Raw genomic sequence first — 16689 nt, forward strand, 5'->3', positions numbered from 1 at the left:
TTAAAAAAAGTACATTGTTGTCCATTCTTTTTTCAATTTCATAAAAATGCTCATATATCCTTTTCTTGAGCTTTCTCACCGTTTTGCCTATGTAGAAACCATGACAGGACAAACAAATGCCCAAATACACTACTCCAAATGAATTGCATGTGTAATGGGCATGCGATCTAAGTGTACAATTCCTGGAAGGTATAAAAATATGGTCGTCATTCAACATGTGTTTGCATTGATTGCACCTTCCACACTTAAATGAACCATTTTTTCTACTACTAGAACAATTGTTGTCATCAGAGAACATTGATTTAGGAATTTGCTCAAACATTCCTTTTAAGTTGATGTCACGTTTTCTAACAAAATGTATTCTTTCAGGTATGTAGGGTTTAATGTCATCCTGGGATGTTAAAATAGGCCAATAAAAACTCATGGTGTCTTCTATAAGCTTTGCATCACCAGTATACGTATAAGAAAAACTCCTAAGTTTGTCATCCTGCTTAGATCCATTACCTGTAGGTAAAGGAAGCCCTTTCGCTAAAAGTGGGGGATACATGGAGTCCCTTTTTTCTTTAATTTCCAGGATCAGAGAACTAATAAGATTGGGTGGGTAGCCTCTCTCCTTAAACATGGTGGTCAAAAAACTTGCTTCTTTCAGAAACAAATCGAGGGAACTACACATCCTAGAGCCTCGTATTAATTGGCCTCTAACTATTCCTTTCTTAATGTAAAAAGGATGCGAGCTGCCATAGTGCAAAAAGGCATTAGAGAATGTATTCTTTCTAAATACTTGGGTTTGAAACTGTTGTGTCTCCTTATCCTTCATTAACAATACATCTAAATAGTGTAAAGAATCTTCACTAAGCTCATACGTAAATGATAAAAATTCTGTTGTAGAGCTGATGTAGTTAAAAAATTCTAAAAAATTCTCTTTCGTTCCCTGCCATAAAATACAAATGTCATCCAGGTAACGTTTATAGAATATGATGAATTCTTTCCATCTTGATGAATGGATGTATTTTTGTTCCCACTTATGTAGAATGATGTTCGCATACGAAGATGCACATGAAGAGCCCATGGCTACACCTTTGTTTTGCCTAAAGAGCTCACCACTGAAGTATATAAAGTTGTTATGCAAAATAATGTGCATAAATTCAGCCAAAAGGTTGACCAAGCTGTTACTTAAGTCGGATTCTTTAGCCAACACTTCAGTGAACCATTCTATACCCTTGGAGTGTGGCATGCTGGGAAATAATTCTATAACATCTATAGTGATCATGAGTGTGTCAGGGTTACAAATACCAACAGGGAGACTGGCCAGAAATTCCCAAGAGTCCTTACAAGCATGTGGAAGTTGAGAAATAAAATGTTTCAAATTGTACTCCACAAATCTACCCAAAGGTTCAGTAATACCCCCCGCCCCGGCCACAATTGGTCTGAAACTGAGGGGTGAAATACCTTTATGAACCTTGGGAATACCAAACAAAATAGGAATTTTTGGATTAGAAACATTTAAATAATTAAACAAACTTTCATTTATAGCCCCTTGGAGAAGGTGGTCACTCAAAGTGTATCTTATTCTAGAATATGCAACATTCAGTTCATTCCTTGACACCTGCTCATATGTTTCTGTGTCCTGCAATACATTGTGCATAGCGTTTTCATAATCAAAAAAATTCATTAGGACCACCCCTCCCCCTTTGTCAGGCTTCATGACCCTGATTTTTTTCTTTCCTCAGCAATTCAACAGTTTCTTGCAAATGTTTATCAAAATTAGGTAAAGAATGTTGATGGTATCCCCCTAGATCTCTTCTAAAGGATTTTTCTAACAATTCTTCAAACATTTTAAGTCCAGGGTAAGTGGGAGGATTGAATGTGCTACGTCTGCCTATATCATTAGATGGAGCTTCCTGACCTTTGAAATATAGGGAGAGGTTTAGATTCCTAACAAAGAGTTTTAACTCAATGAGAAGTTTAGGCAAATAAGAAGGCCTCGAGGGTATGTAGTGTAAACCCTTAGTGAACAATTCAAAAAAATCAGGGCTGACAGGCAAATTAATGAAGTTGTAAATACTGAAATTATTACATGTCACTACTATTTGGTTAGTACTTGGATTTAGAAAGTTCATTATGTCAAAATTAAAATCCTCAGGCATTTCTATCAATTGCGTACTCTCCCCCAGTTCTGCTGGTGTGAGTTGCTGTTGTTCCTCCCCATCGGTCTGCCCTGGGGTAATTGAAAAACCTGCGGAGGAATACTACCCCCCTTTTGTGCTAACCTTTCACTTCGGCGAAGCGGTTCCATGTTAGGTGTACTGAGAAAATGTTGTTTATTAGTGTTGCCATCAAAACCTTCAGAGTTCATATTAACCTGCTTCTGTTTATTAAAAAAAGGATATGCCCTGCCCTCCCTGTATTCTACTAAATCACGGTCTAATTTCCTGGCTTTTCTATCCAACACTTTGTAACAATGTTGATCAATCTCTTTAAAAACATCATCATACTTCTTTTTATGCCTTAGGAAATTATTGTGCTTCACAATATTTTCATTAAGTACAGTCAAATCATTTAAAATAGTGTTGCATTTGGTTTGGTAATCCTGTATCATAAACTCTAACATTTCAAGACCTGTGCGGTTAAACAATTCAATTAATTGCGAATGTAGAACAGAACCAGCAATGGCGTTACTCGGAAATTTGTAACACCTGAGTCCTTTAGGGACTCTTTGTACCTTGACACATTCTCTTAAATAATTAATTTCAAGTTGGCAGTTCTTATAAGCGTATAACTTTTTGTTAAATATATCAAACTCATTATCAAGTTGTTCGACGTTGTTGTCAACAGTACCTTGCTTAAAAATTGGTTGGAATTCCGTCCACGCTTTGAAGTTGAACTCCCTGTCAGGGAGTTCATCACTCAGTCCGTGTCTGTCATAAACATTCCCTTCATGTGCATAAGAGTTTTGATTATCCGTTGTTACTATGTACCTCGGTGCACACACGCCATTCGGCTCCTTTGCGGATGAAAATCCCCACTTACTACGTGCTCCTTGCTGCTGATTACAGGGAATCTAAGAACCATTGCTGCTGCTTTGTGATAGAAGAGTGTTACTGATTTGTGTAAGAAGCGTTAGAACCTGGTTAAACTCCTTACGCGTAACGGGAGCTTCATCAAGCTCCTCCCGCAGAATGTTAGGTGTATTAAGAAGTTCCAAACAAGACAAATCTTCCGCCATAGAAACCAAGAAACAAAAGCTGCACAGAAAACCAAGAAGTTCAAAGGAAGATCACCAGCTCAGTCTTACTCAACAACACCAACCGAAAATAGTGAAAACAGATGATGTTCATAAAAATATTCCTTCGCACATCATTAGTGGATAAAAAACGTAGTAAACCAGCACAGAAACATTGTAAACTGGAACGAAACCTCTTTTATTTACAGATAGAATAAAACCAAGCGCTTTCGCCTGAGAATCCCAGGCTTTTTCAAGGTGCATGAACAATGTAGCCATTCAGTTTATATAATTCTGTTAATTGGCTAAATTGATTAATTAAACTAATTGATTAATTAGTTAGAAAACCAAATTGCTGCCCATAACAAAAAATACTTAAAGTGCAACAGTGCTTCTAAAAAATGTACCTAGAAATGTGTGACATTAAAAAATACTGTATCCTAAGTGCATATGTTAAATGTAAACAAGGTAAAATATACTTTCAAGTATGCTTTAAAAATACTTTAAAAAGTGCTTTAAAAAATTGGTCTTAGTGTATCCCAAATACATAAATGGCATGTCAATAAACAGCATCAAAGACATTTAAAAAACATACCCTTTCAAAATGTTACTTGAACCTGTCTATAGTGCAATGATGCTTAAATTATCCTTCCCCTTAAAACTCAGCATCATGACTTAAATTTTATGAATACACACATAAAATAAAATAAAACTTAATTACAATCTGTTTCTCCTCATTTTAAGTAGGCTCTTTAAACTGATGGTGTCATTCATACCTGGATGCCTGGTGGCATCCAGTTTAAGTTGCCATGTTAACTCTCTGCTTTCCAAATACGTTTCCCAATCCCCACCTCTTGGATCCTGCTGGACTCGTTCTAATACAAAAAATCTTATTAACATGTTGGTGCAAACTAGGGAGTGTTTAAAAAAAGCATTGTTGTCCATTCTTTTTTCAATTTCATAAAAATGCTCATATATCCTTTTCTTGAGCTTTCTCACCGTTTTGCCTATGTAGAAACCATGGCAGGACAAACAAAGGGCCTGGCCTACCCTGGCAGGGATAACCCAAATGTGATAACTACAACAGTGAATGCACTCGAACATCTACATTTATGGTAAGTGTACACAACTGTACTTTTTACTCCAGGTTATTCGTGGTGTGAAAAAAGGGATTACTCTTGGAGGCCCATCCTAGATCTATCCTTCCTAAACCTCTTTCTGAAGGTGCCTTCCTTCAGAATACCCTCTCTTCAAAACCTACTTCCATTATTGCCACCCAAAGCTTTCATGGCCACTTTGGACCTGAAGGAGGCATACCTCCACATATCTGTCCACCTAAACCACAGGAATTATCTGCGCTTTGCTGGACCCTCGTCACACTTTCAATTCACTGCCTTGCCCTTTGGTTTATCCACTGCTCCAAGAGTCTTCACAAAACGTCTAGCCCCAGCAATAGCCTACTGCAGAACAAAGGGCGTTCAAATTTACCCCTACCTAGATGACCTCCTAATTCTAGCAGAATGGGAAGTTTCCCTCAAAGAGAAGGTTCTATTTTCCATGTCCCTTCTCCAGAGTTTGGGATTCACCCTCAGCCTTGCAAAATCATCACTCTCTCCAGCTCAGGTCAAAATTTTCCTAGACTGCAGAATCAGGACTGACTTCATGAAGGCCTTCCTCCCTCAGGACAAGGTCTCCTCCTAATCAGCCACTTCTAGAACTTCCTACAAGTCAACCACCTGTCGGCCAGGAACTTAATGTGCTTCCTAGGTCTCATGGCAGCCGCTGGCCAAGTTGCACATGAGGAAGTTCCAGTGATATCTGAAGAATGTCTGGTCACAACACAGCCACCCGCTGGACTTTCAGGTGCCATTTCTACCATGCCTGAAAACAGAACTGCGATGGTGGCTCCAGCAGGTGCAACTAAACCCCCATGTCAATATAGTCCTTTAACACACAGATGCCTCCGATCTAGACTGGGGTGCAATTATGAATGGCCTCTAAGTGCAGGCCCTATGGTAGCCCTCCCTCCAGAAAAAGCACATTAACATAAGGGAGATGACTGCAGTCCACCTATCCCTACAGGCTTTTCTCCCTCTCATGCAACCTTGACCCCTACAAATCTTCACAGATAACACTACTGTGATGTGGTACATCAACAAACCGGGGGGGGGGGTAACAATAGGTATGGGAATTAGCCTCTCAGAACAACATATCGCTGCAGGCAGTTTATATTTCATTCCCGGACAACCATCAGGTGGAAGCCCTCAGCAGATCATTCTGTCTACATCATGAATGGATGCTGCACAGAAATGTCTTAGACATTGCCCACCAGTGGGGCACACCTCAAATTAGACCTATTTGCCTCCCCCCAGAACAGAGAATTACAACTTTTCTGTACCAGGCATACCTCCCCACAAGCTTGGAGAGTGGATGCCTTCACCATCTCTTGGAAGGGACTGTTCCTGTATACCCTCCTCCCTTCCTGCTCATTCAGAAAGTCGTCCTAAAAATCAGGAGGTACAAGCCAAGTCTTGCTGGTGACTCCCTGTTAGCCAAGACAGCATTGATTCCCCCTTCTTCCATCTCTTGCCAAGGGCGATCACCATAAGTTGCTTCACAAGGTGGATCTGCTGACACAAAAGAAGGGATGTCTGATTCACCCACACCTACAGATTATCTGCTGGACCTTCTGGGTGATAAACCTTTGATCCCCTTCAGACATTACTACACTGAGGATGTGCTATCTATCCTGCAGGAGGCCAGAAAATGCAATACCAGGAGATCCTATGCTTCCAAATGTAAAAGGTTCTCCAAATGGTATCTCCAAAGGCATAGGGATCCCTTCCAAGTGGATGTTCCTCTAGTCCTAGTCTGTGTGTGAGAGCTTATAAAATCAGACCTTTCATATTCTTCAGTCAAGATTCGCTTACCTGTGGACCCACCTCTACTTTCCAGATTCAATGTCAAACTATTTTTAAAAGGTGTTCTCCACATTAGGCCACCAAAGAAACCTATCCCTCCTCCTTGGGACCTAAACTACATGCTCCTCCTTTTGAGCCAGCTGGCTTTGTTTCTCTGATGTGCACATGGAAATCCTGCCCTACAAGTTGCCCTTGCATCAGCCAGAAGGATTTCAGAATTACAAGCATAATAGCATCCCCACCCTACACTATCTTCCACAAAGATAGGGTGACCCTGTCCACCAGTCCCTCCTTCATGCCCAAAGTGGTCAGTGAATCTTTGCTCAGTCTGTTCACTTACCCACCTTCTTTTCTTCACTTAAAAATAATAGTGAGAGAATACTTCACTCCCTTGATGTCCACAGGCAGCTAAGGATGTCTTTCTATTCTAATGTTGCAGTATTCTTACTGTGGGATCCTCCACCTCAGGTGACCTGAACGTTGTCTCCTATACAAAAGCTTTAAGCCTGGTTGCTGTTGGTTTGTGGGACATCACACTTGGGGCCATCTATTTGGACAAAACCGAAAATATAAAATGTCCAGTCAGCTCTGTCTCCTCCTAACCCAGGGCACAGTGGTGTCCAAACAAGCTATTTCCTGCTGGATAAGGAAAACTATCACCTTCTGCTACTCCTACCACGGGGAAACAATTACCTTGTGGGGTCAAGGCACACTCTACAAGAGCGATGGCTTCTTCTGGGGCCTTCCTAAAGGGCCTAGACACAACTACCATTCTTGAGGCAGCCACATGGTCCTCTGTCCATACCTTCACCAAACATTACAAATTGAACCATATCTCCAGAGCCAGGGCAGGATTTGCAAGGACAATCCTTCAGGGATTCGTGGAAACTGCAACTTCTTCCACCACCATTCCTCCTCCTTGAGATGTGGTACTCTCCTACAGTCAGAATACTGCAACATGGAAATAGAAGGTAGTTGTGTAAAATCTTACCATAACCATAGATGTCCTTCTCTGCCATGTTACAGTATTCCTTCCCTACCACCTGTCCCCCTTCATTGCATTTCACCTGTCTAGAGGACATCATTTGGCACCACTTAAATTATTGTCTGACTGGGCAGTCATTTCTGGGGTGTGTGTGTGCAGACATCGTATTTCAGGCCCCTGGTTTATGGCCCTGCGTGTGATGTCCCACGCACTAGCAGCAACCAGGCTTAAGCTTTTGCATTAGAGCCGACATTCAGGTCACCTGAGGCAGAGGATCCCACAGTCAGAATACTGCGACATGGAAGAGAAGGACATTTATGGTTGTAGTAAGATTTTACACAACTATTCTTTCCCGTTTGAGCTGCTGTTCTCTTCTATTACATTTTTTTATGTCAGTGAAATGGTTATGTTTTTTCAAATGTAGCTTAGAGGCAGCAAACTCGATTGGAGATAAAGCAGTGATCAGGAAGATTATTGGTGAAGGAAGGAGCTCAAGAGTCGGAGCCTAGACTGCAAAAAAGTATCAGTTGGATCCAAACCCGTATGTTGAAGAATGAAAATGGGCAACACATGCATAATTATGATGAGTACATAACTTAAAATTACATTTGTTGGATGCTGACAGTTGTTTCTATCTATGGTTTCCTTTGCAGAATCAAAACTGGGCAAGCTAGTTAACAAAATAACTTGAGCCTAATGGTTAACTCCTTTGATTGCATTTGCTTTGTGTACAACACTTTTTGTGTCTTTGTCCAAACTTAAGAGCTCATACAACCAGGTTCATAGCAACTTTATTATTTTTATCCAGGTCTTCCATGGATGATATCTATGTGGCTGCAACTTGGGCTAATCCTCGTACCTTTATTACTCATTACAAATTGGTTCTTACGTCAAGGGGAAGAGCAGCCTTCAGCTCGACACTGCTGTTGGATATCCTTCCTTAGAGTCCTCCTGGGATTCATGTAGCTGGGGACTATCGCAGTTGTTGAGGGATTTGGGAAGGCCCCAACCCCCTAAGTTTCTTAATATTGAATTATCTTCTGTTCCTTCCCTCTCCACACAAAAAAAAAATAATTTGCACTTTTTCATTTATTTATTGTGTTCTTCCTCCTTGCTCTTTAAGTGTTGAAGTGGGTTTATTCTGCTGTGTTTATTAGCCTGATTAAATTTGTCTGTTATTCTAGCCGTCTTAGATTTGGTTTTAGCACTTAGGCTTCAGACCAGCTATTTTACAGTAAACCCTTATCAAAACTCTCTCTTACCAAGTCATCCAAGTTTCAGAACACTATGTCTGGCCAATTCTCATCAGTTTCTCCTGCCAGCCTGGTCAACATGGCCATACTGAGACAGTGTAGCAACTTCATCATGTTCTCTGACAGCCCTCTTCTCCTAGCACACAAATCTTCTACTTGTTAGAAATGCATTTATATCAGTAAACTGGATTCCATGCTCTCTCGTGCATCAGTCAGTACCCCTGACAAAGAGGAGATTGCTAGCACAAACACCACACCACCCACATCACGTAGCCAAGGACACACACACATATACAGATGCCTTCACTAAAAACTTACCTAAACAGCAGAGACCTCCAAAACCCACTCAGACATTCCACACACAACACCAAACACATCACAGACCGTAAATAACACACCAGTGTCTCACAAACACTGCCAACTCATACAGACCATAAAGCAGAACATTAAACCAAACATACTAGTCATTGGTGAAACGCACCAATGTTCCCGTCACCAGGCTTGACAAGGAGAAGATCATGGTCAGTTGTCTGTCAGGTGCCAGAATCCACCACATCACACACGCACTTAAGTCTCTTCACAACAGGTACAAGTATGACCATCATTGTTCATGTTGATGTGAATGACTTGAGATGTACCTCCCTGGACTACATGAAGAAAGACATGATTGAGCTATCAAGAGTATGCGTCTCAGGCAAGTATGACCCTAGCCCTAAGCAGCATACAACTTTCAACAAGAATGATACCACAATACCAACAATTGGCTTAGTTTCTGGCATCATTTCAAGGGGATCTGTCTGCCTGGGATGACATGGTTGACAGGCCTCGACGCTTTGCCAAAGATGGCCTCCACTTGTCACCCCTGAGGTTCAGGATTCTGGCCAAGGCTCTTGCCTCTCCCATTGTGCCTTTTTTAGGCAATGTCCCACAGACAAGTCTTCCAACATAAAAGATCTGTCAAAGAGCAAATTGAAGATCATGCTGCTTAACGCTAGGTGCCTTAACCTGAAAATACACTCACTGGAGGCTTTCCTAGCACTGGAAGATGCTGACATCTATGCAGTCACGGAAACTTGGTTCATGGTTGCAGAGGGCACCCCTTCCTAACCAGGCTATACCCCAAATTGAGTTTGGGAAGACTAAGGGTGGTGGAGTTTCTCTTTTCATTAAAGACAAGCACACCTCCAGACTGGTTTGCCAGCATGATGCACTAGAACTTCTCCAGTTGCAATTGACAATTGGCAAGACACCCATCCAAGTTATAACCAGCTGTAGATCCCGCTCCATGACTCAGGACACCCACTCCTCCTACCTGGACCTACTTGAATCCATCAAGGTACCCCCTAACACCCTGATCCCTGATGACTTCGACTATCCCACCATAAACTGGGTGAACTATTACTGCTCTAATGCACTCACCCAATGATTCCTTTACTTCATTATTTCTAATGCACTAGACCAGCTTGTCTTATCCCCCACAATGGGAGACAGCATTCTAGACTTGGTTCTCATCAACATGGGTGACTGCTGCACCATCCCCATAGTAAGTTCTTCCCTGATGAGATCAGACCATCGGTCTGTCTCATTCGAAGTGTCTATCTCATCCAACCCCCAACCAGCCATAACCAGGCTAAAAACACTTCTCAAAAGCTGACTACAACCTTCTAAGGGAGGGTATCAGTAGCTTCACATCACCGCCCCCCCTCAGAGGATGCAGACAAATATGCTGAATAGTATGCCAGTGCAGTATACAAGCACCTGTACAACTGCATGGCCATACCCAACAGAACTAAAACCTGCTCCTCAAGGAAACACAAACCTATGTGGTGGACAACCTCCTATCAACAGGCTTTACAACAAAAGGAAGAAATTGTTGCCCAAGGGTAAAAAGGCACAAATTCCCAATTGGAAAACTCACTCCTTAGCCAGAACAAGCAAATTAGATCACTAGTGAAAACCTCCAAAGCCAATTTTGAATCGAAACTAGCCTCTGAAATAAAGGCTAGCCACAAAGCCTTTTTCAGTTACGTCAGAAAACTCCATGGCAAAGCCCAGGTTTGTTCCCAAATATTTCTTAACTGTACCATTTACACTGATCCTGTTGACTTGGCTAACCTGCTAGCAGAGAAATTCAGTGCAAACTTCACCCCCTTGTCCCCACCCCCCAGGCCCATTCGACATCCCCGGTACATGCCCCGCACCTCACATCTCCATAGATCAAGTGTTAAAGGGCCCTATCCAAGACAAAGAAGACAGCTTCCATGGGACTTGACAGTATCCCAGGCTGTGTTCTGCAACATCTCCAGCAAGAACTAGCCTCACTATTGAGCACCCTGTTCAGCCATAGCTTAAGTACAGGTTTCTTTCCAGCAAATTGGAGAACTGCCATTGTCATCCCTTTGCACAAAGGTGGTGCCACTACTGACCCTGGAAGCTATCGCCTCATTAGCTTGACAAGTCTGATCTGCAAGGGCATGGAGTGTATTATTATGGACCTCATAAACAAAGACATAGGCAGTCTCTGAGCACTTGACCCCACCCAGTTCGGATTCGTCAGGGGCAGATCTTGCCTGTTGAACCTGGTTGACATTTTTGAGACTGTCACCAAGGCTGTGGATGAGGGAAAGTCAGTACTTACAGCTTACCTTGATCTGGCCAAGGCATTTGACACAATTCCCCACTTGGGCATCATTGAAAAGCTAGCCACAACTTGGTGTTAATCCCTACCTCGTCAGATGGGTGGCCAACTGACTCACAGATAGGACCCACAAGGTGAAAATAGATGCCACCACCTCCAACAGTAAGCCTGTCACTAATGGTGTTCCCCAGGGGTCTGTCCTGGGACCCCTACAGTTTGGCATCTACTACTCGGAGGTCTAGGCAAAGACCCAAGGGCCTGTGGCTGACCGTACGTTGGGTGCTGTCATTGACTCCCCAAATGACATTAACATACTGCAAGAGGGTCTCACAGCTACAAATACGTGGCGCCAAAGTCATGGATGTAAGTTAAACGCAAAAAAAGTATTATCATACCATTTGGCAAAAACACGGTCCCTACTGATTACCACATCAACGGCAACCCCCTAAGGCACACAACCTGTGGTGAGAGACCTGAGTACTCAAGTTGACAACAATCTCACATTCGACCATCATGTGGTGGCAGTGGTCAGAAAAGCCTTTTACTTGGTCCATCTCATAAGTAAAGGATTGCATCCAGAAAAAAGGTTATTACCTCTCTGTACTCCTTCTCATTAGACATATATTTGAGTATAATGCCCCGTTTGATATGTACCTCTCTAAACACCTGCACCAACTGGAAATGCCACAGAAATACCTCACAAAGAGAATCCATGGCTTCCAAAACCTGTCTTTTGCGGGCAGGTTCAAATCACTGTCACTTTACTCAGTATCATACAGACTGCTCAGAGGTGATCTGTGTCTCGCCTACAAGGCAATATCGAACCCTGCCCTACTAGATAGTCCATATCCGTAAGTCTGACTCCTCATGCATTACCCACTCAATAGGCCTAAATAATATGCAACATAAAAAAAAAACCTGCTGGAGAGACAGGTTTGTTTCCCAAGGGCAGCCCCTTTTCTGGGATAGACTTTCCCATACATGTCAGAGTACTTTGTTGACCCTCTTCAAGCGCAACCTTAATGAGTAGATGAGAAACCACAAATTTGTCCCAGGGTTCCACCTTTGTCCCTCATTGACAGGGTGACAGGTGCTGACTGGGGTTTCTTTTTTTTTTGGGATAAAATCTTAGCTAGGTTTGTAAGAGCCCCAGGGCCATTAGCCTAGTAACCTCCTATGCTCCTATGGTAGGGAGTTTTTGTTTACAGTTTTCCCATAATGTGTGTAATTATAATGCCCACCTTCTCTGAGTTTTTTTCCCTATCAAGGAAACACTTTTTTTCTGACTGCCTGCTGGATCCCAGACCTAAAAATTGAGCATTTTATAACCTAGTCTATGCTGCCTTGTACCATTTCTTCTCGTCTTTGTGCCACTGGAAAATTTACCTTCTTGCATCTGTTTTGGGGGTGGGGATTGCATCAGGGTTGGGTATGTTACCTTGTCTACTGGAAAGTGGTAAAAAATGAGAGGGGAGGAGTCTTGCACCCGGATCAGCTATTGCAGCAGCAGGTTGGTCTGAAGACTACCAACCAGGATGGGAGGAAAAGAAAAGGCAAATTATAACAAAGGGATTACTTTCTTGAAGCCTAAGGATGCATTCCTTTGGAAACTGTATTAGTAATTATGGGCCTTATTCTCATAATTTAATTTTTGGGGGGGGTTTACTAATTGATTTATAGACTGTCGTGGAGGAGCGTTATGTAATGTACCACACTGAGAGATATTACTAATTTATTTTAAACTGTATGCTGCCAGTGTTTGAAAGCTATTGAATCTGCATTAAGCTTCTTGCGTTTTCCTTTAGAACTGTGGCTGCCACCAATATGAATGAAACAAGTAGTCGTTCTCATGCTGTATTCACCATCGTCTTCACCCAGAAACGTCACGATGAAATGACCAGTCTAGACACTGAGAAGGTAGTTTAAAGGTGGATTTTTTTAAGGGAGGGATTGTATGCATGCATGCTTGTTTCACCACAGCTTTTCATCTGTATACTTGTATTTTGCTGACGTGTTAGACTGCATTGTGCTACAGATACTTAAGATTTACAAGAAAAGGTGTTTGGTGATTTAGAGGAGCACTGCAGATTGTTTTTTTGGCCTTGGCTTGTGGTATAACTTTGGTGAGCAATGCTATGCTATGCTATGTAAAGTCAATGCATCAGAGCCTTGACAGTGATGCAGCAATATTAAGTGCATTAGTTTACACACTACCTCAGTGCAAGCATGTTTGCAGTTTATATACAGTCTTAGAGTAAGACTGTATTTATTCCATACTCGTTGTTTTGTGATTAATGTTGGCATGCTTGTAAAGAGCATGAGGAATGTTTTGTTAGGGAATAACATCTCTGCCATTTTGTATTTAAACTTTACAAATATTTCTATTTATCAGTGTACCGTGTTAAAGACCTGCATGCTGTAACAACAGTTTTTGCCCTTAATACTACTGCTTTGTGTGTGTACTGTGGAATGTTACAGCTGGATGAGATAACGAGGATGTATATTGCCTATTATACAAGTTAAAGATATAGCATGAGTTGAGTGCTTTTTATAGATAATGTTTTAGTTTCACATTTCTTTGCTTTGTTTTATAAAGTCTGGGACCTTTTGTAACAATTTCTTATTTTTAAGTAAACATTTCATACTGCAGAGACTGCACTGATCCTGCAGGCTCTTCTCAGTAGTTACCTAAGAGCTAAATGTAAAAAACAATGTTCAGTTAAAATAAATAAATAAATCCATCCATTTGATGCATAGTTAAAACAGCTAAAAGACAGCTCCGTTTGGCATAAAAGGATAAAGCTTGACTATGACCTGGGTAATCAGTTTTACATTAGCAGCTCAGGTGCTTGATGGAGCCAGGAGGATGGTCTGGCAAAGAGGGGCACACACTGCTGCATTCCTTTTGGATGAAGATTGATGGAAATGTACATCATGGCTGGAGGCACTGTGCTCAGTGAGCCACCAGGTGGTTAGTCTTTGTAATAGCCATACCGGAGTGTGCTCTTGCAAGAGGAATGCCCCCATGGTGATGCTGGTTTACATTTCTCTCTTCTGTGCAGGAGCAGGATTGTGCTATTTACAGATGATCTCATACCTGGGATACCTTAGACAATCCCCTCCTGACTGCTCTTGCCCCATCACTGAGTCAGCACTTCCATTGACAGGTATGGAGCAGGAATTATGTAAAACAAAGTAGAGGCTGAGCCTACAGAATGATTGCAGCAAGCCAGTTTCTCTGCACCTGAATCTGTGTTTCCTTATTGCTGTTCTCTAACCATATAATCTCCTCTGTCTCCTCTTTTTATTTTTTATTTATTTGTTTTAAATACACCTTTATTAGCTTATCACTTAAGGCAGGCAAACATGCATCAGCAGAAAATAAAGCAAACCATATTAACACCTATAATCCCCAGTAAAGGATCTACTTTTTGGGGAGTGGGATTGATATAATGGTTAAGGTGTTTATCTCACCTAAACAGTGTACAATGTTTGATTCTCACCGTTGAAAGGGAAATTGGTAGTCTTGCAGTTAGCCTAATACTTGCCTTCCAGCACTTTTGTCCTCCATTTATATTCATTGTACATCCAGTATCTTTTCTTTGCTTTTAACTATCATCAGTCCAACAGTACCTAAACTGCTGATTACCTTCCTTCCTTTAAACCTCACTCCTGAATATTTTCCTCATGTATTAATTATCAAACTTCAATCCTGAATATTTTCCTCATGTATTCATCATCATATTGATCATTGCTGCCATGGTCTTAGGTATATGGTTTGTATAACTTTATGGGTGCCCAGAAGCTTTGGAAGCTTAGCTGTCTGTATCTTTGGCAGGATATAACTCGTATAGCTAAGGCTACAGCAGTAACCATTCGCACATTTACTGTTAGTGTAAGTTTACTTATACAACTGTACTTCCCACATTTCCATTTATTTCTATGTAATTTGCTCCTTCCTGTTTCTAAAGATCTTTCATTTTTTTCACCCTTGTCATAATCAGTATTTAGAGTTGTTTAGATTTTGATTTCCATTTTCTAGTAATTGCTTTTTTTGGCAGCCAAACAAATTAATAAGGTTTTAACTGTATCTAGGCAATTCAGATTCTGTGTACTAGCTCAAAATAATAATTTCCTTAGTTACAACCATTTGCTTACCCTATTTTTGATGGCTTATTCTATAGGGAATTTTTAGAATCTGCTAGCTCATTACACATTCAAAACATGTTCGCAGTTAACAATTTTTTCCTCATCACACCTTCATTATTTGCTAACTATCTGAGGAAAAAATTTTTGAAGTCTGCTTAGAGTATAAAAATATACTTGCAGACATTTCCAGTCGAAGTTACTAAAGCCTTCTCGACTTTTTTGCATACTTGAGAGCCAGACATATGTCCTCCTATTCTCTTGTAAGTTGCTTTTCCAGTCTCTCTTCCAAGTCCTTTCAAACCTCCTCTTGACCGATTCTTATAGCTATCATGCAATGTTTTATATATCCTGCTAATTATTTTTTTAACAGTAGCTTCTGTTCTAGATTCAGCTAAAAACTCTACCAGAGCAAGTGTTTCCCTTTAGAGTTCCCTATCCCTTTCTCTTTGCCTATGCTCTGATATCAGTCCCTGGTTGTGAAGGCAGTTTCTGGCCTGAAGTCCAAACATCATCTTGGCTTCATCCCACACCATTACCTTTGCCTGTCTAGTTATTTGCTTTCAGTATATTGGTACCTTAGCCGTTTTTCTGGTAAATTCCAGCCCCTCTTTCCTATTTTCTGTACCCCTACTTGCATTTATCCCTACTCGCAAAATTTCCTTTCTCCATTCTTGTGTTGGCTTTGTTCTTTGCAACTTCATGAATATAATGCTTGTGATGGTTGTTCCCCTTAAGGATCTGCATCCAAAAAATCCCACTTTCTATTTCTTGAACTTGCCTTTGATTCATAATCTTCCCTTTCCATTTTGTATTACAAGGTTCTGCTTGTGTCATGTATAAGAGCCCTAACTGTGTACCTCTAAAGTATACCTTCGAATCAGGTAATCCTAAATATATAGAACCTATGCAGTCTGTTCCTTCCAGTTTGTGTGTGTGCACCATCATTTACATCTGCAGTTTTTTTTTAATAAATGGCACTTCTGGAGAAGTCTCATACTCTGCCAGCTTTTTTTTTTTTTATCCATTTCTACCTTTGATTTTTGCAGTTGTATTCACTTGAATAATAACTGCTTCAAGCTTCTTCCATTTTTTCCAGCTTTTTGTTACTTGAGTTGATGTACTCCATTTTTTTAATCAGTTCTGAATACATGTAATTTATTTTTTCCTCTAAATTAGTGGACACCATCTCTTGCATTAATGCTGGAGTTTGAACTTTTTTTTGAACAGCTGCAGGATTTTCTCCCAGTCAGTGTTTTCTCTTCACCTTTTCTAGTTGTTTTTTTTTCTGACTCCCCAACTTTCTTCTTTGCTTGCATCTGACAGTGTATTTAATAGCCAGTAACTGAATTGTAATAAAGCTGGCATAATTACTAGCCTTTGTTTCTCAGTTTTATTTTTCATAATGGGAGATCTGAAATTAGTGTTGATCAGCACACAGCCATTTTTGACGTTGCAGTGTTGTGGAACATTTTGAGATAATTTCAAGTCTTTTTTGGGATATAACTGTTAACTATGTACCC

General features: G+C 40.9%; 1 protein-coding gene across 1 annotated transcript in view; it reads left to right on the forward strand.

Moving 5' to 3' along the window:
• Positions 1-16689, forward strand: part of KIF1C (kinesin family member 1C) — a gene marked incomplete in the record, with an annotated part of 1373479 nt that overhangs the window by 675315 nt on the left and 681475 nt on the right. The window contains 1 exon segment of the mRNA XM_044077100.1: positions 12826-12937. Within this exon segment, the coding sequence (XP_043933035.1) occupies positions 12826-12937 (112 nt within the window).

The sequence above is a fragment of the Protopterus annectens genome, chromosome 7.part0, assembly GCF_019279795.1.
Source record: "Protopterus annectens isolate FY-2018-M chromosome 7.part0, PAN1.0, whole genome shotgun sequence".
In the NCBI taxonomy this organism is placed as follows: Eukaryota; Metazoa; Chordata; order Ceratodontiformes; family Protopteridae; genus Protopterus; species Protopterus annectens.